The following is a 27,990-nucleotide window of genomic DNA, read 5'->3' as shown; positions in this document are numbered from 1 at the left end:
TTTAGGTTTGTATTGTTATGTTGTGTATTGAGGCCTTGGCCTTTGTAAGCCGCATTGAGTCCTTCGGGAGATGCTAGCGGGGTACAAATAAAGTTAATAATAATAATAATAATAATAATAATAATAATAATAATAATGAAGGAAGGCCCACACAAGGCCCCAGCGTGGTAGGGGAGGGTAGGCCCAAAGGTGAGGATGGTAAGGGCCCCGTGTGGGTGGCGAGTGGGAGAGAGAGGGGGGAGACACCAAATTGGGGACCTGGGGAAGCTGAGGGTCTGCCTGCCCAGCCCACCAGAGCAGTCAACACTGCAGGAGGGGGAGGGGCCAGTGGGTCATTTTCACACATGCGCTGTACCTTGTTTTATCATGTTTGGGTTTTAAAGTCCCTTTCACTGTTTTTTTTTTGGGGCGGGGGGGGGGGGGGTGAGTGAAGGACATACATTCGCCTGATAGGTGTCTTATGTCCAAATTTGGTGTCAATTCATCCAGTGGTTTTTGAGTTATGTTAATCCCACAAACGAACAATACATTTTTATTTATATAGATGTGCGCATGCAATAGGGGGAGTTTTTTCTGATGCCTTTGCATTCCATCCCTTGTAGCTCTATGGCTGCCATTGTGGAGACCTTCAAAAAGTGTTGTACATGCAGGCTCTGTAGACTTCCTGGAAGAAAGCACATAAAAGTATTTGAAGCCCAGAGGATTTTGGCCAATGCCCGTTCCTTTCATCAAAACAACAGTCCATTTTGATCAGATTAGCTGGTCTGAAATGTCATTTCTGCTGTCTTCTGAACCCACTTAGTTTTAATTTGGCTAGAATGGTATATATTGGACTTTGAAAGGTGTTCGGACACCTCTTGTAAATAATATGTTCTCCCAATTCTGGTGTCAGGAATCAGGTGTGTTCATGAAGTTAGAATACTTATGATACTAATGTTTCTTTCTCCTCCTGATTCAGGGGATGCCATGTCCTACCATCATGGTTATAAATTTACTACCCGGGACAGGGACAGTGACATTGCGATCAGCAATTGCGCCCTTTCACACTATGGTGGCTGGTGGTATAAGAACTGCCACTTGGCCAATCTCAATGGCAAATATGGAGACAACGACCACAGTGAAGTAAGTATCAGGACCTATGTTATTCTTAGTCCTTTTGTCTGCATCAGGCTCAACACCTGTCAAGTGCATAACTCATTGCCAGGTTTTCTTCTCTGCCTTTTTTTCTTTCTGCACAAGAAATCTAGGGTGCAGGTACCAAGGAGGCTCTGCATTAAGATTGTCAGAGTGAAAATTGAAGATGGCTCATGTACTTTGAATGGCTGTGCAGAAGAGGGATTTCTTTCAGCAGGTGTTGTTTACACTGACTGAGCCCTCTTTAGTTTTGGCATGCCTATTTTGTATAATGTAATGAGGCCAAAAACCAAACCGAAACAAAAAAACAAACAAACAAACAAAATCCACATGGTGTCCAGGAGATGTGAACCAATGTAGTGGTGTAGTGGTTGTGGAGTGCTTGTGGTTGTGGAGACTAGGGTTTGAGTCTCTATTTGACTATGGGGATCCACTATTTATTTATTTAAAACATTTATACCCCATCCTTCTCAACCTCCGAAGAGGGGCCCAGGACGGCTTCCAACAGGCAACGATTCAGTGCCAACACAATATAAAACATATCATAAAAACAACAATATATGTTAAAACAGTTATAAATATACATGAGAAACAGTTTGCCAGGTTAAAATTATTATCCAAAAAAAAAATCAAATAAAGTCTTATCTTCACCAGTAAATCGGTCTATTCTGCAAACGCTTGATCCCATAGCCAGGATTTAAGTTTCTTCTGGAAGGTCAGGAGGGAGGGGGCAGATCTGATTTCATTAGGGAGGGAGTTCCACGCCAAGGGGCCATCACAGAGAAGGCCCTGTCTCTCATCCCCAACATGACGAGATGGCGGTAGGACTGAGAGCAGGGCCTCCCTGCATGATCTTAAAGTCCTTGGTGGTTCATAGAGGGAGATACGTTCAGACAAGGGAAGCGGGCCAGAACCTTCTGAAGACAGGCCAATTGCCTCGATCTTTCTGAGAATCAAATAATACCATTCTGAAATAATATGAATTGATAACAGAGAGGGAATATAGCTATCGCTTCCTATAGTCAAATCACATTAAAAGCAACCCTAACAGATGGCCATCCAGCCTCTGTTTAAAAGCTTTCAAAGAAGGAGCCTCCACCACACTCTGGGGCAGAGAGTTCCACTGCTGAACAGCTCTCACACTCAGGAAGTTCTTCCTCATGTTCAGATGGAATCTCCTTTCTTGTAGTTTGAAGCCATTGTTCCGCATCCTCGTCTCCAGGGCATCAGAAAACAAGCCTGCTCCTTCCTCCCTGTGACTTTCCCTCACATATTTATACATGGATATCATGTCTCCTCTCAGCTTTCTCTTCTGCTGGCTAAACATGCCCAACTCTTTAAGCCGCTCCTCATATGGCTTGTTCTCTAGACCCTTGATCATTTTAGTTGTCCTCCTCTGGACACATTCCAGCTTGTCAACATCTCCCTTCAATTGTGGTGCCCAGAATTGGACACAATATTCCAGATGTGGTCTAACCAAGGCAGAATAGAGGGGTAGCATGACTTCCTTGGATCTACACACTATCCCCCTTCATATTAAGCGTAGGCATCTGTTTCTGTTGTTTCGATATGTTCTTTTGGATTTGTGGTTATATTGCATCTGGCAATTTACAAAGTTTGAATTGCTTTCTCTTCCCAAGTAGTACAAAAAATGTTTTTTTTTAATCTTTCACCATCTCATGAAGTTGTGATGTTGTTGCAACTATAGTCCACTAGGTGGCACCTGACACCCAGCCTAGACCCTTGGATGTTCTAAAGACATTAAGCTCACAAGGAATGTCCTAGCAAAAATAGACTATGCCTCCTGGGGCTGGGACTTGGAGCACCTTGGAGCAGCTCTAGACTCTTGGGTGGCACAAGCATATTAGGAATACATGTTGTAGCAAAAGCATGAACCCTGTCAATGTTGTGATCCTCAGCATTGCAGATTAACACCTCAAACTCCAGCTTAGTCCATTGGGTGGTGCTGGAACATTGGGGCATTTGGGGTCTGGGTTAGCAAAGGTTGGAGCCATGCCTAGAAAAAAGGGAATCCCTTAAAATAAGGCACCAAACATTCAAAGGGGAATGGGGCATCCTGATCCTGTAGGAAAATAATTCATGCAACTGCTTCGATCCCTCTAAAGTACTATAGAGCACTGCTTCTTAAAATGTGGGTCCCGGCACCAAATGGGGCTCTCTTAGTTCAATGTTGTGGTTGTGAAAAACCTGGCAGCAGTAAAAGTTTTTTGATTGCCACCTAGACATTTATATGAATCCATTAGCAGCAGTTTACAGCAAACTCTGCAGAAAATGCTTCAGCTGTACTTTATAAAAAGGAAAATCAACTTGTTTAGCAAGTCTTGCAGATACTGGTTTATTATTAGTAAAGATTCGATTTTGATACTGTTTGATACGGTTCTGGCCCAGTGTACTTGTCCGAATGTATCTCCCGCTACGAACCACCTAGGCCCTAAGATCATCTGAGGAGACCCTGCTCATTGTCCCCCCATTGTCACCATCGCGTCTGGCAGGAACAAGGGACACAGCCTTTTCTGTGGTGGACCCCTGGCTATGGGACCCCCTCCCGAGTGAAATTAGATCTGCTGCATCCCTCTTGACCTTCCGGAAACAAGTAAAATCCTGGCTATAGGATCAGGCCTTTGGAGAATAGGCTGACCTACTAACGTATTGACTTATTTAGAATTGATGGACTGCCCTTGGTAATGATTTAAATCGGCAACCACTGACTATTTGTTGTCTGTTTTTATATTGTTTATATGGTTTTATACTGTTTATACTGTTTTATATTGTTGTTATTATTACATTGCTGTTAATTGTATATTTATGTTTTGATGTGGGTGCCATGGGGTGCCACTTTGTTAGCCGTCCTGAGTCCCTCTGCGGAGGTTGAGAAAGGACGGGATATAAAAGCCCTAAATAAATAAATAATAATAAATAAATATACCTACTAGCCACTCGCTGCCACACGTTGCTGTGGCCCAGTCTGGTGAGCTGGAAAAAAAGTAACATGAAAGTATTGGTTTCTAATATACGTAATTTCTTTATACTTGTGGGTATACAGTATTTCTTGTTGTTTCTTTGTCAGTGTTGATGTAGAGATTGTCTGGTTTGCCTGCTCTGAAACATACAACATATCCTTGATCTTCTTTAAGGTTCCCTTTCAAATCTATGGTACTATATCTGTCATATACATATATGTGTGTGTGAATCATATATATCTATCAATATCTATGGCTGGATGGCTCTTTGTCAGGAGGGCTTTGATTGTTTTTTTGCCCTGGTGAAGGGAGTTGGATTGGATGGCTTAAGGCAGGATTTATCAACCTGAGGGTTGGGACCCCTGGGGGGGGGGGGGTTGTAAGTGGGTGTCAGAAGAGTCGCCAAAGACCACCAGAAAACACAGTATTTTCTGTTGGTCATGGAGGTTCTGTGTGGGAAGTTTGACCCTATTCTATCATTGATGGGGTTCTGAATGCTCTTTGATTGTAGGTGAACTATAAATCCAAGCAACTACCACTCCCAAATGTCAGAGTCTATTTACCCCAAATTCCATCTCTGTTCATATTTGGGCATATGGAGTATTTGTGCCAAGTTTGGTCTAGATCCTTCATTGTTTGAGTCCACAGTACTCACTGGATGTAGGTGAAGTACAACTCCAAAATTCAAGGTCAATGCCCACCAAACCCTTCTAGTGTTTTCTGTTGGTCATGGGAGTTCTGTGTGCCAAGTTTGGTTCAATTCCACCATTGGTGGAGTTCGGAATGCTTGTAAGTTAAGTATAAATCCCAGTAACTACATTTCCAAATGATAAAATCATTTTTTTAGTGATGGTCACTCCTTGGGTCCGGTTGTTTTGATATTGCTTTAATTGTTTTGATTTGCTTTGAGTTTTGTATTTGTTATGCTATGTTTTGAGGCCTTGGCCTTTGTAAGCCGCATCGAGTCCTTCGGGAGATGCTAGCGGGGTACAAATAAAGTTAATAATAATAATAATAATAATAATAATAATAATAATAATAATTGGGTTAGTGGGTGTCTTGTGGCCAGATTTGGTGGCAATTAGTTCAGCGTTTCTTGAGTTATGATGTCACTCAAAATGAACAGAGCATTTTTATACATATAGATATACCCTTTCTCAGGAGGAAAAAGGTCACTAAAAGTTTTCTTGAGTAGAAAGGGATCACAAGTGGAAAAAAGTTTAAGAATATGCTACAGAATATGTTGTGATGATGATGGTTGCTGTTTAGAGGCTGGCAGTTTATTAGTTCTTCTCCAACGATTTTGGCAGCAAACGTGATCCAAGATTTCTTCAGATTAGTTTTAGTATCAGTATGACAAAGCATTAAAGTGTCTATCTGTAGATTGGAGAAACTGGGCTTATAATATCACCCATGTCAAACACATTTTTGTTTTCCAGGGAGTGAACTGGGAACCATGGAAAGGGCATTTATACTCCATTCCTTTCACTGAAATGAAGATCCGTCCACGGCGACATAGCTCGGAGCCAGTCCTTGGCAGGAAAAAGAGATCCCTGGCGGCGAAGAGGAAGGAGTTTGGAGTTTGAAATGACTTCTTGCCAACCCAAACACAAAAAAATGCATAATCACATAACAGTGTGTCTGCCCGTGGGTGGCTTATGTTAATACATTTATAATCACATTAACTGGTTTAGTGGCTCAGAAACATTATCTGGTATAACTGGTTAAGAACATCATATAAACATGTGCTATACTGTGAGTGAGCTCGAAAAATAGATGAGAGCTAAGGGCTAGTCTCTATGTTACATTTTTTTATATGGGGACCACTGATAGAATCTGGGAAAGTTACTTTTTAGATGGCACGTTCCAGAATCTCTTAGACAGTGTGAACTAGCTCGTTGAGGAATTCTGGAAGTTGTAGTCAGAAACCCATCACAACACTGATAACATTTTGCATTTGCGGAAGAGCTTGGAAATATTATTGCTTCGGATTCCCTCACTATTTCTCCAGCTTGCATGACTACTAGCCTGCATCTATGGCAAGCATCCTCACTACCTCTGAGGATGCTTGCCATAGATGCAGGCGAAACGTCGGGAGAGAATGCCTCTAGACCATGGCCATATAGCCCGAAAAAACCTACAACCCAGTAATTCCGGCCATGAAAGCCTTCGGCAATACTACTAGTTTTGCTGGCTGGGGGATTGTGGGAGCTGCAATAAAAAATAATAATTTCTAGTTGTCGAAGGCTTTTATGGCTGGAATCACTAGGTTCTTTTGGTTTTTTTTGGGGCTATAGGGCCATGTTCTAAAGGCATTTCTCCTGACGTTTTGCCTGCATCTATGGCAAGCATCCTCAGAGGTAGTGAGGTCTGTTGGAATTAGGACAATGGGTTATATATCTGTGGAATGGCTGGGATGGGGCAAAGAGCTCTTCTCTGCTGGAGCTAGGTGTGTGGATTTCAATGGCTACTGTATACCATGCAGCTGTGGACAAGTCTACATAGGGACCACCAAACGCAGCATTGCCCAAACACGAATCAAGGAACATGAAAGGCACTGCAGACTACTTCAACCAGAGAAGTCAGCCATAGCAGATTACCTGATGAACCAGCCTGGACACAGCATATTATTTGAGAACACAGAAATGCTGGACCACTCCCACAACCACCATGTCAGACTACACAGAGAAGCCATTGAAATACACAAGCATGTGGACAATTTCAACAGAAAGGAAGAGACCATGAAAATGAACAAAATCTGGCTACCAGTATTAAAAAACTCTAAAATTACAACAGCAAAACAGCAGAGAGGAAACAACCAGGCACATCTTAACACCTCTCAACAAAGGATTTTCCCAGGCTCAGCCAGGCCTTCAAATGCTAATGAAGGTGGTCAGTTGAAACATTCACACCTCGCTCCAGCAGAGAAGAGCTCTTTGCCCCACCCCAGCCATTCCACAGATATATAAACCCATTTTCCTATTTCCAACAGACCTCACTACCTCTGAAGATGCTTGCCATAGATGCAGGCGAAACGTCAGGAGAAATGCCTCTAGAACATGGCCCTATAGCCCGAAAAAACCCACAAGAACCTATTTCCTAGTTTTGAGATTGGCCCATTCCTTGCTTTTCCGTCTGAGACTTCACTCCTGTTATAAAATTTTGGCCCTACTTCCATTGAAATTAAAGGAATGTATCTTTTTATACACATGCATATATGTCCTTGCTTAATTCAGAATGTCTCTTAAGACATTTCGTGTTTGTTCTTCTGGATTGTTATGGAAATTTTGGATAATCTATAGTTTTAGGTTGGCATAAAAAAGTGATCCATTATAAAGTGGACTTTTTTTGTGCGAATGAATACATATACTCTTACCTCCATGCTTTAAAACCCTACTTTATATGCTAAATGTTATACAAGTGCTAATTAAAAGGCAAAGCTCTGTTAAGTCTGGTGTGCAAAAGGATCTTTTAGTACCAAAGTTGGTAGCATAAGCTTTTGTAAACGAAGGCTGGATCTATACTGCCCTGTGCTTACTTACTTAGGTGATCCACCGTTGTCTTCCAAGATTGGTGTACTGCTACTGCCCTGTATCCAGGGTCTGATCCCATATTATCTGCTTTGAACTGGATTATATGAGTCTACACTGCCAGATAATCTGGGATCAGATCCTACGACATAGGGCTGTTTAGATCCAGCCTGAGTCTACGTCCTCAAATCTTATGAAGTTTGTTCTTGTTCAGTCTCTAAGGTGCTACAAGATTCCTTTGTAAGTACTAATTAAGTATAATAAATATATATTTCATCAAATTTTGTGTGGATTTTCAAGCATCAGTTTCTTTACAAAGTAAGGAATCTGGTAGTTTTAGCTTCTGCGACGGCTAGGTTGAACAGTTACTACCTACCATAATTTTCGATTTGCAAACTGCTCAGAATATATTCTTGACCTAGATTATTAGTTATATAGTTATGTATTTGTATACAGTTCTCTATTTTGGTGCTCACTGTAGATTTTATATGTTGTCGAAGGCTTTCATGGCTGGAATCACTGGATTGCTGTGAGTTTTCCGGACTATATGGCCATGTTCCGGAAGCATTTTCTCCTGATGTTTCACCCACATCTATGGCAGGCATCCTCAGAGGTTGTGAGGTCTGTTGGAAACTAGGCAAGTGGGGTTTATATATCTGTGGAAAGTCCAGGGTGGGAGAGAGAACTTTTGTCTGTTTGAGGCAGGTGTGCATGTTGGAATTGGCCACCTTGATTTCAACAGAAAGGAGGAAACCATGAAAGTGAATAAAATCTGGCTATTAGTGTTTTAAAAAAAACTCTTAAAGTCAGATCAGTAGATAAAAAACAACACTCAGAAAACAGGGGAATTCCAGACAGGAAACAATTAGGGCCAGCTAACACTTCCCAACAAAGGATTTCCCTCCAGGTAGGAAGCAGCCAGGCTTTGAAGGCCATTCAATGCTAATCAAGGTGGTCAATTGTATCATTCACACTTGAATTATTTCTCCCACCCTGGACATTCCAACAGACCTCACAACCTCTGAAGATGCCTGCCATAGATGTGGACAAAATGTCAGGAGACAATGCTTCTGGAAAATGGCCATACAGCCCAGAAAACTCAAAGAAATCCAGATTTTGTAATACTTCAATATATGGTAAAGTCATAATTTATTCACCAAATAAATTATGTAATGTTCTCCTGCTTGGGAGTCCGACTGTACTCAGTGGGACTTTGTTCTGTGCAGACATGTAAAGGATTGTTATGTTCAAGGATTTCGATGTAATGTTCTAAAACTCCATGTATGTCATTAAATGCATTTAAGTTCTTGTACCTCTTGAACATGTCATATTTCTTGAGAGAAGAATACAAATTGCTTAAGATTGAAGTGGCCTGCAGTTTGGGGGTGAGGGGGCATCAACCACATTGTGTAGGCCAGGATTGGTTGAAAGTTTCTTTCATGCTTGTCACATGATTGCTCCATCCAAGTTCAACATTTACACAAATGACCAGCCACTGCCAGAAGGGACAGAGAGCTTCATCTATGGAGGTGATCATGCCATTACCACTCAAGCAGGGAGCATTGAGATGGTAGAAGGAGAAGCTCTCCGAAGCTCTAGGTGCCCTTATCGCTTACTACAGGGAAAGTCAGCTGATCCCTAATCCATCTAAAACACAGACATGTGCTTTTCACCTTAAGAACAGACAAGCATCCCGAGCTCTGAGGACTATCTGGGAAGGAATCCCATTGGAGCATTGCAGCGCACCCAAATACTTGGGAGTCACTCTGGACCGTTCTCTGACCTACAAGAAGCACTACCTGAATATCAAGCAAAAAGTGGGTGTTAGAAATAATATCATACGAAAGCTGACTGGCACAACCTGGGGATCACAACCAGATACAGTGAAGACATCTGCCCTTGCGCTATGCTACTCTGCTGCTGAGTATGCATGCCCAGTGTGGAACACATCTCACCACGCTAAAACAGTGGATGTAGCTCTTAATGAGACATGCCGCATTATCACGGGGTGTCTGCGCCCTACATCACTGGAGAAATTACACTGTCTAGCCGGTATTGCACCATCTGACATCCGCCGGGAAGTAGCAGCAAATAGTGAAAGGACCAAAGCAGTGACATCTCCAGCTCATCCCCTGTTTGGGTATCAGCCAGCACGTCAACAATTCAAATCAAGAAATAGATTTCTAAGATCTACAGAGACACTTGCTGGAACACCCCAGCAAGTGAGAGTCCAAAAGTGGCAGGCTCAAACCCAGAAGCACAATCAATGGCTGATACCAAATGGGCACACAGAAAATTGGGTGACTTGGAAGGTGCTGAACAGACTGCACTCTGGCACCACGAGATGCAGAGCAAACCTTAAGAAATGGGGCTACAAAGTGGAATCCGCGACATTCAAGTGTGGAGAAGAGCAAACCGCAGACCACCTGCTGCAATGCAACCTGAGCCCTGCTACATGCACAATGGAGGACCTCCTTGCGGCAACACCAGAGGCACTCCAAGTACCAGATACAGGCCAAAGGACATTTAATCAACTACCAAGCTTGCAAACTTTGTGTTTTGTCTGTCTGTTTGTTTGTTTTGTTAAAAATGTAATACAACTGTCTGGTTGCTCCTGACACGATAAATAAAATGACATGATTGAAGCACAATCTACAATTCATTTCATTTCTGAGCAAACACCTTTTATTTCCAGTAAAACAGATACACTAGAGACAAAATAAAAATTCAGGTAGGTGTATTTCATTAAAATAAATTTATTTTTAAATAGAAGTCTGTCGGATTTCATTTTGGTAACCCGTGCAATAAAAGGGCATTCTCACAATACAGATCGATACAAAACAGTAGAGGACTGATAGCGATGACATGAAGGCTGCTACTCACACCACCAGCAAATATGAGCAGGTGTGCATTTTATGGATGTGTAAAAAATATACAAGCAATACTTTTGCTGGTTATAATCTAGGAAGTTAATCAACATCTGATCGGACATGGTGATGTGATTTGAAGTGTTAGTCCAAGCTGGAGTTTCTTTCAGGGTCCGGCACATGGTGCAAGGTTTCTTACATGGCTGTACCTCTTTGCAGAAGCCACCCCTCTGAAGCAAGCTCTGGTATAATTCAATAGGGTTGACTCCTAGATAAGGATGCACAGTTTCAACACTGGGACAGTATCACACACACTTCAGAGGATGCATATCTAAGCAGACAACCTGTTTAAGATTGCTAAGTAAGGACTGGATACCCATTCACCCCATTACACACACTTCTTTCCATCTATATAAATAAAAATGAAATGTTCGTTTGTGGGATGAACAGAACTCAAAAACCACTGGACGAATTGACACCAAATTTGGACACGAGACACCTAACAACCCAATGTACGTCCTTCACTAAAAAAATGATTTTGTCATTTGGGAGTTGTAGTTGCTGGGATTTATAGTTCACCTACAATCAAAGAGCATTCTGAACTCCACCAATGATGGAATTGGGCCAAAGTTGGCACACAGGACTCCCATGACCAACAGAAAATACTGGAAGGGTTTGGTGGACAGTGTCCTTTGGTTTTGGAGTTGTAGTTCACCTACATCCAGAGATCACTGTGGACTCAAATAATGATGGATCTGGACCAAAGTCTACACGAATACTCTATATGCCCAAATGTGAACACTGGTGGAGTTTGGGGAAAATAGAATCTTGACATTTGGGAGTTGTAGTTGCTGGGATTTATAGTTCACCTACAATCACAGAGCATTCTGAACCTCACCAACGATAGAACTGGGCCAAACCTCCCATACAGAACCCCCATGTGGATCACAGCAACGTGTGGCAGGAGATGGCTAGTATCAAATAAAACTGGGCATTTGACATATCACACAGCCAAGGGATGACGCCTCCAATCTGTCCGATGTTCCCCTACATCACTGCCTCCCCACAGTTTTTGGGTGAATCTTGTGCAAAGCCTTGTGTCCCAATAGAGAAACATTAAAAAAAATTGTTCCTATAGCACTGCACAGGTTTTTTTAAGGAAGCGGTTAAGAGAAAGTTGAAAACATTCATAGCTTTACTCATGGCTTTCTGTGACTGCTACTGGAAGTGTACTGCCTGTTGTTTCTGCAAAGCAGAATCAAGCAAGATGAAAAAGGCCAAAAACTCAAACATGTCCTGAAAGACCGGCGTTCATTAGGACCTAGATGTATTTCGTTCATTAGGACCTAGATGTATTTCCTGCCACAAAAAGAGAACAAGAATGCTAAACATTGCACACCACAGAAAGTATATAATATACCTTTGTAAAGTACAAATGCTGAAATAGAATCATAGAGTTGGAAGAGACCTCATGGACCATCCAGTCCAACCCGCTGCCAAGAAGCAGGAAAACTGCATTCAAAGCACCCCAGCAGATGGCTATCCAGCCTCTGTTTAAAAGCTTTCAAAGAAGGAGCCTTCACCAAACTCTGGGGCAGGGAGTTCCACTGCTGAACAGCTCTCACAGTCACAAAGTTCTTCCTAATGTTCAGATGAAATTTTCTTAGAGTTTGAAAAATCTCCTTAAAGAGCTTGAAAAATTATCTGAGTCAGGTGGGGAGTTCCCCTTAAACACCCCCCAAAACATTGCACACTTTGCACATGGGGGAAAAAATAATGCCCCTTATGACCTCCAAAAGTAATGTTTGACAAAGTAACACCGCAGTACTTTTGAACTAATGTTGCAAAGCTCTGAAAGGATTATAGAACCAAGTATTGCCAAGAAATGGAATAGCTGTAAAGGCAAGCTATGCTATCCTGCCTGGGGCCTGGGAGGAAAACTGTTTCCTGGATGACAAAAAAGAAGAAATGTTGGGCTGAAGATGGAATGGATTTTTAGCTTTTAAAAGTGAGAAAAGCAGGGTAAATGAAGAAGAAAACTGCAAGGACATTTCATTGCCTTAAAAAAGGTAAAGCTTTTCCCCTGACATTAAGTCCAGTCCTGTCCGACTCTGGGGGTTGGCGCTCATCTCCATTTCTAAGCCAAAGAGCCGGCATTGTTTGTAGACACCTCCAAGATCATGTGGCCGGCATGACTGCATGGAGCGCTGTTACCTTCTCGTCGAAGCAGTATCTATTGATCTACTCACATTTGCATGTTTTCGAACTGCTAGGTTGGCATAAGCTGGGACTGACAGCGGGAGCTCACCCCGCTCCCGGATTTGAACCTGCAACCCTTCTGTCAATAAGTTCAGGGGTAGTTCTAGCAACTAAATACAGAAGCTTGAGTGTAAACAAAGCCAAGGCAAAAACAGATGCATTAACATGTCCCTGGATTCTAGAAGCACAATTAAAATCCCTCTCCGCAAAACAACAACAATGTTGACAAACTAAAAGATTTACAAGTGCCCTTGATTTCAATGAGGAAGATGTTACTCTCCCCTTGAAGTTTGTGATAATTGTCCACATGTGGCTGTGACAGAACAGACATGGCAGGGAATAATAAATTGTGTGCACTTGTTCATTTTGCTCAGCTTATTCTACTATTGATTGTTGTGTGTGTGTGTGTGTGTGTGTGTGTGTCATAATCCTTCTCCCTTTCTTACTTCCCTCAATATTTGGTCATGCATTACTCACAAACCACAGAGCCTGATAAAGTCTAATCTTGGCATATATGAATCTTATTAGAACTGAATTCTGCAGCATGAGACAAAGCTCCGATCAGAAAATATATGCATTGAGAAGATTGTGTGGTAAATTTGTGATATCTGGCTTCACGATTTACTACTTAGAGGGGCATTGTCATTTAACTTCCCTTGCCAGACCAGTTCATGGGACTATTTAGCAAAAAACGCTCGGGTAGATGCAGTTAGAGATGTCCCAAAATCATTTCTACAAACTGTATTCTTATACACGTGTGAAGATTATAAACGGTGTAACATGTTAAGTGTTAGCATCATAAAAACTAGTCTTACTTCCCTTTTTTCTTTTAATGCAAATGAGTGTGTTATCTCTGTTCGACCCTATGGAGAACTAGTGGAGAGAAAATAATGTTTTTCCCTGTTTTACTACTATTGATGTTTTCCCCCTTGTTTTTATTGTTGTTGGTTTTTTTTTTGCCTTTTCCTCTAATTGGCAAAACCAAAAAGGAATTTTTGTTCAGAATGCAACTCTATATGTAACATATTTTTTTTTAAAAAAGTTAATTAAAAATCAATCTTAATTATTAGGTTCTTGTAGGTTTTTTCGGGCTATATGGCCATGTTCTCGAGGCATTTTCTCCTGACGTTTCACCTGCATCTATGACAAGCATCCTCAGAGGTAATGAGGTCTGTTGGAATTAGGAAAATGGGTTTATATATCTGTGGAATGACCAGGGTGTGGCAAAGAGCTCTTCTCTGCGGGAGCTAGGTGTGAATGTTTCAACTGACCACCTTCATTAGCATTTGATGAACTGAACCACCTCAACTGGGCTCTACAGGCCAATGGATATTCCACCTCAGACATCCGAAGAGCTGCAAGACCAAGAACAAGCCACGAGAGTAAAGATGAAGATCCACCCAGAGGAAAAGTGTTCCTGCCATACATCAAGGGAACCACTGACCGCATAGGGAAGCTGATGAGGAAACACAACATACAAACAATCTACAAACCCACCAAGAAAATCCAACAAATGCTACATTCAGCAAAGGACAAGAGGGATCCTCTCACCTCTGCAGGAGTCTACTGGATACCATGCAGCTGTGGACAAGTTTACATAGAGACCACCAAACGCAGCAGCATTGCCCAAACACGAATCAAGGATCATGAAAGGCACTGCAGACTACTTCAACCAGAGAAGTCAGCCATAGCAGAGCACCTGATGAACCAGCCTGGACACAGCATATTATTTGAGAACACAGAAATGCTGGACCACTCCAACAACCACCATGTCAGACTACACAGAGAAGCCATTGAAATCCACAAGCATGTAGACAATTTCAACAGAAAGGAAGAGACCATGAAAATGAACAAAATCTGGCTACCAGTATTAAAAAAACAACTCTAAAATTACAACAGCAAAACAGCAGGGAGGAAACAACCAGGCACATCTTAACACCTCTCAACAAAAGATTCCCCCAGGCTCAGCCAGGCCTTCAAATTCTAATGAAGGTGGTCAGTTGAAACATTCACACCTAGCTCCAGCAGAGAAGAGCTCTTTGCCTCACCCCAGTCATTCCACAGATATATAAACCCATTTTCCGAATTCCAACACACCTCACTACCTCTGAGGATGCTTGCCATAGATGCAGGCGAAACGTCAGGAGAAAATGCCTCGAGAACATGGCCATATAGCCCGAAAAAACCCACAAGAACCTAGTGATTCTAGCCATGAAAGCCTTTGACAATACAATCTTAATTATACTGTATTCTGAATAGACTTTACTTTTTCTATATATAAAAATAAAAGTTTTATCCCAACCCTATATACATATAGTGCATTTTATGTTTCTATTGTAACAAAGTGACTTTCAATGTATAAAAGGTGCAAATATTGATTTTTTTTACCTTTCCTGAAAATATTTTATTTTTTAAAAAATACTTCTTTTTAAAAATGATTTCCCCCCATGACTTCAATGTTTTTGAAAATTTTTCATCTCTAGACAACTGCGTAAAGTGTCCAGAGATGTACAATGGGCATGAGGATACCTGTGCATGGCTCCGACATTTCAAGGCTTGCTCCCTCTGAAGCTGGAGACTCCATTTAATCATTAAGACTTCCGCAATTTGCTCTAAGCTCCTTTTAAAGTCACCTAAACCACTTTCCATATAAAATTATCTGAAGCAGCTCCATCTGGAAGCAGAATGCTTTTATATGTGTGCGCTCAGGTCAATGAAATGTTTGCAAGTCTATACGGCAGTGTTGCATAATGTGCGCATAATGGTGTCAGCGCAATATTTGTTAGTGCATGCGCTGCCTTAAGCTCGAACCCACAGATGCTTGTTTGCAACAGCAAAGGATGCTAGCAACTCTGCACAGGCCCTCTTTGTGTTGGTCTAGCCACGCAGGCTGGCATGGGAGTAGCTCAGTTTGTCCAGGTGGAGCAGCAGAGCTCTTGGACTGAGCCCAGCTCGGGACTCCTCAGAGAATCCCAAGGACGTCCTGTGAGCATTTAATTTCAGAAGCCTTTAAAAAAGAAGTTGCAACTCCCTTCAGAGGGACAGAACCAGCGTGGTATGCCTTCAGCCAGAAGTGCTGTTGTAACCTTGGTAGGAATGGGGGAATGGGTCTTTCTCTAGGCCAGCAAAGAGGGCCTTTTTTCCATCAGCATCATCTTGGGCTGGGCAGAGATCCAGAGATCCTCTTCCTTCTTCTTCCTCATCATCTTTTTTCTTTTTGTCCCCTGAGAGGGGCTTCTCCTGACGAAGCTGGCACTGTTCTTCTGCCGCCGGTCACAGAAACAACAGTGGCAACAGATAAATATGCCAAGGAGGAGGACGAGGGCAGGCAGGCCAAGGAGCACCCCCAAGCAGATCGTGTTGTAGATGCCCTGCTGATGCTTGGTGAGGATGAAGGTCCAGATGGAGCTGAAAAAGTTGCTGATCTGCTCCATAGTGACCCCCTGGATGAGGGGATGGAATAGGGTGAGGGCGCCTCCTTTGACTGCGGTCTGGATTATACAGCGGGAACGTTTGTGTTGATCTTGCTAGCTTTTGATGGGTTTTCAAGCTTTGCCAAGCAGTCTCTGAAAAGGCAGAAACACAAGCTAAAATCACTTTTATGCATTTATTTAAGGACAACTCTGCAGTAATTTTCTTTTTTAAAAGGTCTCTGTGTGAGATTTACAAATATTCTAAAACAAGCATCTGAAACGTTGGAACAATCTATATAAATAAAAATGTAATGTTCGTTTGTGGGATTAACAGAACTCAAAAACCAGTGGGCAAATTGACACCAAATTTGGACAGTATACACCTAACAACCCAATGTATGTCCTTCACTCATTTGTTTTATTTTGTCATTTGGGAGTTGTAGTTCTTGGGATTTATAGTTCACCTACAATCCAAGAGCATTCTGAACTCCACCAATGATGGAATTGAACCAAACGTGGCATACAGGACTCTCAAAACCAACAGAAAATACTAGAAGGGTTTGGTGGGTATTGACCTTGAGTTTGGGAGTTGTAGTTCTCCTACATCCAGAGAGCACTGTGGACTCACACAATGATGGCTCTGGACCAAACTTGGCACAAGCACTCGATACACCCAAATATGAACACAGATGGAATTTGGGGAAATAGACCTTGACATTTGGGAGTTGTAGTCACTGGGATTCACAGTTCACCTACAATCAAAGAGCATTCTGAACCCCACAAATGACAGAATTGGGGCAAACTTCCCACACAGAACCCCATGACCAACAGAAAATACTTAAGGCCATCCAATCCAACTCCTTTCATCAGAGCAAGAAAATGTAATCAAGGTCCTCCTGACAAAGAGCCATCCAGCCATAGATATAGATAGATAGATAGATAGATAGATAGATAGATAGATAGGTAGGTAGGTAGGTAGATTGATACTATAGGTATGATTCACACACAGAGAGATATAGTATCATAGATTTGAAAGGGACCCTTACAGAAGGACAATGATAAGTTGCATGTTCCAAGGTGGGCAAACCAGACACTCTCCACATCAACACTGACAAAGAAACAGCAATAAATACTGTTTACCCACAAGCATAAAGAAATTGCATATATTAGAAACCAACACTTTCTCATTACTTTATTTTCCAGATGAACAGACTTGGCCACAGCAACGCATGGCAGGGGTCAGCTAATATATATATAGATTATTATTTTCAACAGACCTCACAATCTCTGAGGATGCCTGCCATAGATGGGGGCAAAATGTCAGGAGAGAACGCTTCCGGAACATGGCCATACAGCCCAGAAAACTGTATAGCAGACCTCATTGCTGTGTCACACACTGCATGCAGAAATCTGGGGCAAGTGTGCAGAAGCAGTCATTCACTTAATCCACTCTCTTTCCCATCTTCCTTGCCTCCTGCCCCAGTCGTTTAAATCTCACATCAAAAATGGTGTGCAAGGAAACTAATCCGAACAATAATTTAAAGCTCACTCCAATGCCATCTGACAGAATTCTCCTGCCTTTTGACATTTTGCTTTCTGGTGACTCACTGTTTTAACTGCTACTAATTACAGACAAGTTCCATTATTTCTACTTTTTCCTCAGGTCTTCTTGCCTAAGAGGCTCTCTTGGGATAGCTCATGTGTGTATAGACACACAATCCCAAGGCTAGCCTATGGAAAGAGTGGACCCCTCCTTGAATAAATGGAACTTGCCTGTGTATTTTGCAAGCATCAAAAGAGCAGGCTTGCTTCAGTTCTTCCAACGAGGCTCACTTTGCTTGCAAGAGCATGCGTGTTGTTGCTCACAAAGTGAATTGAGAGGATAGAAAAGACTCCAAAAAAGGCTTGCAAGCAGGCTTTTCTTGTCCTGTCCCTCCTTCCCCCCCTTTTCTCCAGCCCACTGGTGTTTCCCCCACACAAAAGTAGAGTGAGAGATCTAAAACAGGCACCAAAGAGAGAGAGAGAGTCATTTTGCTGGACAGAAGAAGGAGAAGGAGAAGGAGAAGGAGAAGAAGAAGCGGAGGAGGAGGAGGAGGAGGAAGAAGAAGAAGAAGAAGAAGAAGAAGAAGAAGAAGAAGAAGAAGAAGAAGAAGAAGAACAACAACTACTACTACTACTACTACTACTACTACTTTGGGTTATAGGTTTTTTCAGGCTATATGACCATGTTCTAGAGGCATTCTCTCCTGACGTTTCACCTGCATATATGGCAAGCATCCTCAGAGGTTGTGAGGTCTGTTGGAACTAGGAAAATGGGTTTATATATCTGTGGAATGACCAGGGTGGGACAAAGAACTCTTGTCTTCTGGAGCTAGGTGTTAATGTTTCAACCGACCACCTTGATTAGCATTTGATGGCCTGGCAGTGCCTGGAGCAATCTTTTGTTGAGAGGTGATTAGATGTCCCTGATTGTTTTCCCTCTGCTGTTTTGCTGTTTTAATTTTAGAGTTTTTTTTAATACCGGTAGCCAGATTTTGTTCATTTTCATGGTTTCCTCCTTTCTGTTGAGCCATTGAAATCCACAAGCATGTGGACAATTTCAACAGAAAGGAGGAAACCATGAAAATGAACCCAGTGATTCCGGCCATGAAAGCCTTCCTTCCTTCCTTCCTTCCTTCCTTCCTTCCTTCCTTCCTTCCTTCCTTCCTTCCTTCCTTCCTTCCTTCCTTCCTTTATAGCTTTTATATTCCGCCCTTCTCACCCCGCAGGGGACTAAGTGTACACATATATGGCAAACATTCAATGCCAATTTTTGACATACAAACATATACAGACATAGACAGAGGCTATTTAACTTTTTCTGGCCGCCAGGGGAGCTGTCGCTTTCAATGTCCATCTGCGACGCTGATGAAGCACTTCCGCATTCCCCGCATGCTTCCCCGCTGGAATGCTTTGCTGGAGTCTTCTTTATGGCCTCATAAATCAGTTAATTTAGCCTCCCCACACTTTAAGGTGGTACCTAATTTTCCTACTTGACAGATGCAACTGTCTTTCAGGTTGCAAAGGTCGACAACAGGCTGCACACAATTGGTTGGAAACCCACTCCAACCCGGGCTGGCTTCGAACTCATGACCTTTTGGTCAGAGTGATCTTAATGCAGCTGACACTGTAATGTAATACAGGAATTCAGATTCAGGTCATGATTCAGGTCATGATACAGGTCGTTTGTCAAAGGAGTCGTCAGACGAAAGCATGGTGAAACATCCATGTCTTTAATTCCTTGCAGAATAAGGGTAGGGAAGCTGCCAGCGTAATCTCCCTGGGGACGGAGTTCCAGAGACGAGGGGCCTCCACCAAGAATGTCCTCACCAACTGCACCTGAGATGGGGGTGGGAGCAAGAGAAGAGCATCCCCGGAAGATCTTAAGGACTGTGTGGGTTCATAGGGGAGGATGTGGTCAGGCAGATAGGCAGGCAAAACGTCTCTCGGTGTCACTTTAGATCAAACACTAGCATATAGGAAATGCAGGCCAGCCTCTCTCACAGATATCCAGATATCTTCCCTTTAACAGATTTCCAATTCCTCTCCAACACTGATTTCCCTAAAATTTATTTATTTATTTATTCAGAACTTTTGTATCTCGTTCTTCTCTACTTCCGTGGAGAGACTCAGAACAGCTAACAAGATTTCAATGCAATACAATAAATATCATAAAACAAAATACACAATAAATACATTCTAGAATACATATAAAAAGCAATACATCAAGTTAAAAATGTCATCCAATTCAACCAATTGTTGTTGTCCATTAACTCTTAGTCAATACCGGGTCATCCCTCAATCTACTAACGCCTGGTTCCAGAGCCAGGATTTTAGCTATTTCCTGAAGGACAGGAGGAAGGGGGCAGACCTAATCTCTCCAGGGAGGGAGTCCCATAGCTGGGGGGCCACCACAGAGAAGGCCCTGTCTCTCGTTCCCACCAAACGTGACTGCGAAGGTGGTGGGACTGAAAACAGTGCCTCTGAGAAAGATCTTAACATCCTTGATGGGTTATAAGAGGAGATGCATTCAAACAGGTAAACCGGGACAGAACCGTATATGATTTTGTAGGTTAAAACCAGCACTTTGAATTGTGCTTGGAAGCTGAGTGGCAGCCAGTGGAGCTGGTGTAACAAGGAAGTTGTACGCTCCCTGTACCCCACTTCCGTAAGCAACCTGGCTGCAGATCGGCAGAGAAGTATTACTGGCGTGTATATATATATATTTCCTCTTTTCTCTTTTCTCCTTTATAGGGTAAGTGTTAGTTTAACTTTTTTTCTTCTATCCATACTTCCATACAATTTTCTCTGTGTATATACCTGTATGTACCAGGGCTGCACAGTATCACAGAAAAGAAACTGTATACTTGAGAGTGATTTACTAGTTATTAAATCTGTTTTTGAAGAGCACGATTTCTTTTACGGCAACAACAAGATCATAAATGTATTTACTCAGAAGTAGACTCCAATAGGTTCAGTGAGACTACTCCTAGGTAAATGGGCACAAGCCTAATTAAGTTTTTTTAAACATTGTATTGTCGAAGGCTTTTATGGCCGGAATCACTGGGTTGTAGTAGTTTTTTTGGGCTATATGGCCATGTTCTAGAAGCATTCTTTCCTGATGTTTCGCCTGCATCTATGGCAAGAATCCTCAGAAGTTTTAAACATTACTAGAATGTTTAATTTTCATTACAACAATAATATATTTGAAAAAAATTATTAATCAAAATAATTCCAAAGGTTGTTCAGAATTAAAAATATGGTAACCCTACCCATGTACTCTCTATCCCCATTTTAATCCTAACAGCACTGTGAAGTAGGCTAGATTGAGATACTAAGCTTGGCACAAGATGACCATGTCATCTTGGGCTGGGCTTACTACAGCAGGCTAAACTGCAGTGCTGCAGAAAAATCCTGTTGATCAAAAGGTCAGCAGTTCGATCCTGGATCGGGGTGAGCACCCGCATTAGCCTCAGCTCACCTGCCCACCTAGCAGGTCAAAACCAAAAATGCGAGTAGATAAATAGGTACCATTTCTAGCAAGGAGGTAATAAAGGCGCTCTTAAGGACATTAATCGATGAGAGGAAAGCTCCTCAGCATGGAAGATGGAGTGACAACACCCTCTGATGGCTAGAGTTGAGCACAGCCTCCAAGATGCCGGAAATAAGATGAGAACAACTGCGTTTACCTCTGTTTGTGTTGTCTGTCATTGCTAAGTGTATAATTGGCATTGAATGTTTGTCATATGTGTATATTCTGTAAGTCACTGTGAGTCCCCTTCGGAGTGAGAAGGGCAGGGTATAAATACTGTAAATAAATAAACAAATAAATTGATTGTTGTAGGTTTTTTTGGGTTATATGGCCATGTTCTAGAGGTATTTTCTCCTGATGTTTCGCCTGCATCTATGGCAAGCATCCTCAGAGGTAGTGAGGTCTATTTCCAACAGACCTCACTACCTCTGAGGATGCTTGCCATAGATGCAGGCGAAACGTCAGGAGAGTATGCCTCTAGAACATGGCCATATAACCCGGAAAAACCTACAACAATCCAGTGATTCCGGCCATGGAAGCCTTTGACAAAACAAATAAATATTATGTTATATAGAATTCAAGCATTGACCTGATGTCTCGGGCACATTAGGCAGAGGAAGCGGATCTTAGCCAAGTCCCATGCAAAAGACACACGTTGTTGTTGTTCATTCGTTCAGTCGTCTCCGACTCTTCGTGACCTCATGGACCAGCCTACGCCAGAGCTCCCTGTCGGCCGTTACCACCCCCAGCTCCCTCAAGGTCAGTCCAGTCACTTCAAGGATGCCATCCATCCATCTTGCCCTTGGTCGGCCCCTCTTCCTTTTGCCAATATCCGCTGGATAATGGAGAAAGGCAGGGAGTTTCAGAAAAACATCTACTTCTGCTTCATTGACTATTCTAAAGCCTTTGACTGTGTGGATCATAATAAACTGTGGCAAGTTCTTAGTGGGATGGGCATTCCAAGCCACCTTGTCTCTCTCCTGAGGAATCTGTACAAGGACCAAGTAGCAACAGTAAGAACTGACCACGGAACAACAGACTGGTTCAAGATTGGGAAAGGCGTACGGCAAGGCTGCATCCTCTCACCCAACCTCTTTAACTTGTATGCAGAACACATCATGCGATGTGCGGGGCTGGATGAATGCAAAGCTGGGGTGAAAATTGCTGGAAGAAACATTAACAACCTCAGATATGCAGATGACACCACTCTGATGGCCGAAAGCGAGGAGGAGCTGAGGAGCCTTCTAATCAAGGTGAAAGAAGAAAGCGCAAAAGCCGGGTTGCAGCTAAACGTCAAAAAAACCAAGATTATGGCAACAAGAATGATTGACAACTGGAAAATAGAGGGAGAAACCGTGGAGGCCGTGACAGACTTTGTATTTCTAGGTGCAAAGATTACTGCAGATGCAGACTGTGGCCAGGAAATCAGAAGACGCTTACTTCTTGGGAGGAGAGCAATGTCCAATCTCGATAAAATAGTAAAGAGCAGAGACATCAGACTGGCAACAAAGATCCGCCTAGTCAAAGCCATGGTATTCCCTGTAGTAACCTACGGATGTGAGAGCTGGACCTTAGGGAAGGCTGAGCGAAGGAAGATCGATGCTTTTGAGCTGTGGTGCTGGAGGAAAGTTCTGAGAGTGCCTTGGACTGCGAGAAGATCCAACCAGTCCATCCTCCAGGAAATAAAGCCCGACTGCTCACTGGAGGGAAAGATACTAGAGACAAAGTTGAAGTACTTTGGCCACATCATGAGGAGACAGGAAAGCCTAGAGAAGACAATTATGCTGGGGAAAGTGGAAGGCAAAAGACACACAGGCAAGAGGAAAAAGGAACAGAAATTTTTTTTACTCTTATTAGCAGAGGCATAAACTTACAGTGTTGCGTACAAAATCAAACAGTGCAACAAACTTACATAGTCCTTATAAGTAACACAGAATAAGGCTTCTTCATCTTCATTCAAATGAGAGAGCAAAACATAAACCTTGAGTAAATAGCTATTCCACCATAGCAAAGAGCATCACTGTTAGAGCATTACAGCAAATTGCTTCTCTTCCTCAAAGTAGGGCATTGCTTCTCCAAACTGTATTCTAAAATCCATACAGTTATACCCCACCGGGTGTGGCCCAAACATGCTGGCTGACCTACATTACCAGCTGTACATAATAATTAACATCATAAGTTTTTTCTTTAACACACACTTGATCTTGAACAAAAAAAACTTTACTCTTATCAGCAGAGGCATAAACTTACAGTGTTGCATACAAAATCAAACAGTGCAACAAACTTACATAGTCCTTATAAGTAACACAGAATAAGGCTTCTTCATCTTCATTCAAATGAGAGAGCAAAACATAAACCTTGAGTAAATAGCTATTCCACCATAGCAAAGTGCATCACTGTTAGAGCATTACCGCATATTACTTCTCTTCCTCAAAGTAGCACATTGCTTCTCCAAACTGTATTCTAAAATCCATACAGTTATACCCCACTGGGTGTGGCCCAAACATGCTGGCTGACCTACATTACCGCTGCACATAATAATTAACATCATATGTTTTTCTTTAACACACACTTGATTCTGCTACGACTTACTGTAAAAGAGGGGATGGGTGTGAACACAGAGTTCATGCAATGACTATGAATCTACGAGTCAGGTGTAATTTTGAGCATTTCTGATAAAACGTTTTGGTTTTAAAATAATGCATTGTATGACATTTATTTTTAATCATGTTGCGCATGTACACAGGCACCATCATTAATATTGTTCCATTAATGATTTGGTCTTCTCCTTTTTATTTTTTGTAGGGTTTCCTTAACTCAGCATAGAAATGCTAAGTTTGCTCTACTTAAAATTATTTTGTGTGTTCTTTTTCCATTAATAACTTTTGCCGTTCTCACATCCTTTGGATTCCAGTCTCACGAGTCCTGATTATCATCTGTGGAAATGTTGCAGAGAATAATGTTGCACATACATTTAGTTAACTAGGCATATCTTTAAACCCTCCACGCTTTAGGCAGCAGGGAAAATAAGCAGAATAAATTTTAAATACCTGGAAAAAGTCTTCTGGGTGGAGTAGCAGGTGGCTTGTCGGTAGTTTCCACACCAATTGGTGTCGTACACAGCTGTCTTCTGCTATAAATATGCAGAATTGGTGTCTTGCGAGTTCTATCTGAAAAAGAAGGTTGTAGATTGAAGCAAAATGCCTCAAAGGAATTGCTTAGTATGCATGATATCTACATCTGTGTGTATATTCATTGCTTTTTTCACATAGTGTTGAAAGTGTCCTAGACCACACAGGATCAGAGAATGCTTTCAGGATTAGCACTGAGGGTGGCATAAGGGGATGGCAGGAAATCGAGCATCTTTGGCATTTGCACTTCTTACAACCCACACATACTCAGTCTTACTCACATTTACTTTAGCTTGCTGAAAACTATACACTGCTCACTGTTGCACCAGTTCTTGTAGCTGTTAAACCCTACATCATTTTGACCTGTCTGGGTCATGTTTCGAAAAACACTTGCTTGTTACTGGTACTGTTACAGAGGCAAAGTACAACAGTGGGAAACTCTGCTCTGTGAAGAGATGAGTTTAATTCTAATTTGCAGGACTATGCAGGTACTTTTTATGATGGCTGTGGGTCTCTATCTCCCACAATTATATAAGGCTCTCCGAAGGATGGCTGGAGGCTTTTGTTGTGTTGTTACAAAATTGACTCATTGAACTCCATCCAGCACAATGCCTAGGGCTCCAGAAGCAAAGGAAGGAGAAAGGAACTAGACACCTGTCTGCTTAACCTCTCCAAAGGGACACACATGTAATATCCAATTATCTGGTTGTAATTACTTCTCTTGTTGAGGATTTCTCACACTCATTATTTGATGACTATGTAAGCTTTCAACCTGTAAAATTTCAGCCTCATACTTGGGATGTGAAGTCATCTCTGTCTCTCTTAATAAATATTAATTTCTTGCCTTCTAATTGTAACAGTTGATACACACATAGCACGGTTTTCGTTCTACTTTTTTTCTTCTGGGATGCCTCGAGGATATGGGACTTGGGGGTACTGCATTGCAGTGGTTCCGGTCCTTCCTTGAGGGACGGTCCCAGAAGCTGTTACTGGGTGACACATGTTCGGCCCCACAACCGTTGTCGTGTGGGGTCCCACAGGGATCAATTCTGTCCCCGATGTTGTTTAACATCTACATGAAGCCGCTGGGAGAGATCATCCGGAGTTTCGGACTAAGAGGTTATCTCTACGCAGATGATGTCCAAATCTGTCACTCCTTCTCACCTGTTACCAAGGAGGCTATCCAGACCTTGAACCGGTGCTTGGCCGCTGTGTAGGACTGGATGAGAGCTAACAAATTGAAATTGAATCCAGACAAGACAGAGGTCCTACTGGTCAGTCGTAAGACCGAACAGGGCATAGGGTGACAGCCTGTGTTACACGGGGTTACACTCCCCCTGAAGATGCAGGTTCGCAGCTTGGGAGTGATCCTGGACTCATCGCTGAGCCTGGAACCCCAGGTCTTGGTGGTGGCTGGGAGAGCTTTTGCACAATTAAAACTTGTGCGCCAGCTGCGCCCATACCTTGGGAAGTCGGATCTGGCCACGGTGGTCCACGCTCTTGTTACATCCCGAATAGACTACTGCAACGCGCTCTACGTGGGGTTGCCTTTGAAGACTGTTCGGAAACTTCAATTAGTCCAACGGGCGGTGGCTAGATTACTCACCGGAGCATCATACAGGGAGCATACCACCCCCCTGTTATATCAGCTCCACTGGCTGCCGATCCAGTTCCAAGCACAATTCAAAGTGCTGGTTTTGACCTACAAAACCCTTTACAGCTCTGGCCCAGCGTAACTGTCCGAACGTATCTCCTTCTACGTCCCACCTCGGAGTTTAAGATCTTCTGGGGAGGCACTGCTCTCGGCCCCACCTTTATCACAAGTGAGACTGGTGGGGACGAGGGACAGGGCCTTCTCGGTGGTGGCCCCTCACCTGTGGAATGCACTCCCCGGGGAGATTAGGTCATCAACATCCTTCCTCCCTTTCAGAAGGAAGTTAAAACCTGGATGTGGGACCAGGTCTTCGGATAAGCTGGCTGATGGACAAAAGACAATGACGACCAGAGTAGGAAAGGACAACGACGATTCTAGATGGATTACGGATTTATGAATTGGTGAACAATGATCACAAGATGATTTTATTGCTGCTATTGTACTGTTTTGATTGTTTTAATTAGTTATAATGGTTGACGTTATATTGTAATTTTCTATATTGTATTTTGTGAATTGTTGGGCATCGAATTGTGCCTTTTGTAAGCCGCCCTGAGTCCCCCCTAGGGGGTTGAGAAGGGCGGGGTAGAAGCACCCCAAATAAAATAAATAAATAAATAGTATGGCCACTGTGGAGGACTTGCTTTTGAATGTCTTGTCTATGCATTCAAACATGTCCCAATATCAACTTCAATGGTCTGATCTAAAAATGCACACAAATACACAACCCAGGACAAAACTCTCTGTGCTGAGAATTGCGCAGAATGTGTGTTCACGGAGAACATAACTTTTAAAGCCCTAAACGGTTCTGGCCCAGACTACCTGTCCGAACGTATCTCCTGGTACAAACCATCACAAAATTTAAGATTATCTGGAGAGGCCCTGCTCTTGATCCCACCACCATCATAAGCGTGACTGTTGGGGACGAGGGACAGGGCCCTCTCAGCAGTGGCCCCCCGTCTGTGGAACACTTTCCTCAGGGACACCAGACTGACCACCTCCCTCCTGCCCTTTAGAAGGAATCTTAAGACTTGGCTATGGGACCAAGCATTCGACCAGTGAATGGCAGCAAGTGAAAGAAGACTTAAGGAACTTGTGACAATGAATTGATCCGGACTTGGATTTTGGATTCTGATTTCTAATAGGTGTGTTTTAATCTATTGTTTTAATTACTGTTTTAATATTTTAGTGTATTGTTGAATGCATCATATAGTGCTTCTGTGAGGCCGCCCTGAGTCTGTTCCCCCCACCCCCGGGGGTGAGAAAGGCAGGGTATAAATATAGGAAATAAATAAATAAATAAATAAATAAATTAAACATGTCTAAGACAGGTAAGATGTTTATAATTTTCGGAAAGGTGAGGTGAGCAAAGTAGCCAAATAACCCAATGAGACCAGAATAGATTTTAAGTAAATAAATAAATATTCTTTGATTTTAAATCTATCTATATAATGTTTAAAATGACATAACATGTATCTCATGCACTAAATTGAAAAAAACAAGTTGAATGTGAATCTCACCATGAATGACCTAGCTAACTATACTTACAGTCCCACCAAAACGAGATACACACAGTTTCATATATGGGCGCTGGATTTGGTGGTCCCTATGTAGGCTTGTCCACAGCTGCATGGTATACAGTAGACTCCTGCAGAAGTGAGAGGATCCCTCTTGTCCTTTGCTGAACATAGCATTTGTTGGATTTTCTTACTGGGTCTATAGATAGTTTGTAGGTTGTGCTTCTTGGGACCTTGGTAAATAGATCCACCCAAAGGAAAAGGGAACCACTGAACACATAGGGAAGCTGATGAAGAAACACAACTGTGGACAAGTCTACATAGGGACGACCAAATGCAGCGCCCAAACATGCATCAAGGAACATGAAAGGCACTGCAGACTAAACCAACCATAAAATTCAGCCATAGCACAGCACCTGTTTAACCAACCTGTACA

At 42.4% G+C, this 27,990-nt stretch overlaps 2 protein-coding genes across 3 annotated transcripts in view; one reads left to right on the top strand and one right to left on the bottom strand.

The window, feature by feature from the left end:
- The window catches only part of TNN (tenascin N), a 44,313-nt gene extending 38,403 nt beyond the window's left edge, over positions 1 to 5,910 (top strand). The window contains exons 13-14 of the mRNA XM_067467048.1: positions 959 to 1,122; positions 5,555 to 5,910. Coding sequence (XP_067323149.1) covers positions 959 to 1,122; positions 5,555 to 5,701 — 311 coding nt within the window. The 3' untranslated portion in view covers positions 5,702 to 5,910. The remainder of the gene's footprint in view (positions 1 to 958; positions 1,123 to 5,554) is intronic.
- Positions 5,911 to 14,876: 8,966 nt separating this feature from the next.
- Positions 14,877 to 27,990, bottom strand: part of KIAA0040 (KIAA0040 ortholog) — a 45,331-nt gene continuing 32,217 nt past the window's right edge. The window contains exons 2-3 of one of the 2 annotated variants that reach the window (XM_060771611.2): positions 24,306 to 24,425; positions 14,877 to 16,337 (exon numbers count right to left, since the gene is read on the bottom strand). In XM_060771611.2, the coding sequence (XP_060627594.2) occupies positions 15,888 to 16,205 (318 nt within the window). In that variant the 5' untranslated portion in view covers positions 16,206 to 16,337; positions 24,306 to 24,425 and the 3' untranslated portion in view covers positions 14,877 to 15,887. The remainder of the gene's footprint in view (positions 16,338 to 24,305; positions 24,426 to 27,990) is intronic. The other variant, XM_060771613.2, reaches the window with a different exon arrangement.

This window comes from Anolis sagrei, chromosome 4 (assembly GCF_037176765.1).
Source record: "Anolis sagrei isolate rAnoSag1 chromosome 4, rAnoSag1.mat, whole genome shotgun sequence".
NCBI lineage: Eukaryota > Metazoa > Chordata > Lepidosauria > Squamata > Dactyloidae > Anolis > Anolis sagrei.
The sequence above is the reverse complement of the archived record's forward strand: the minus strand, read 5'-3'. Positions and strand labels throughout refer to the sequence as shown.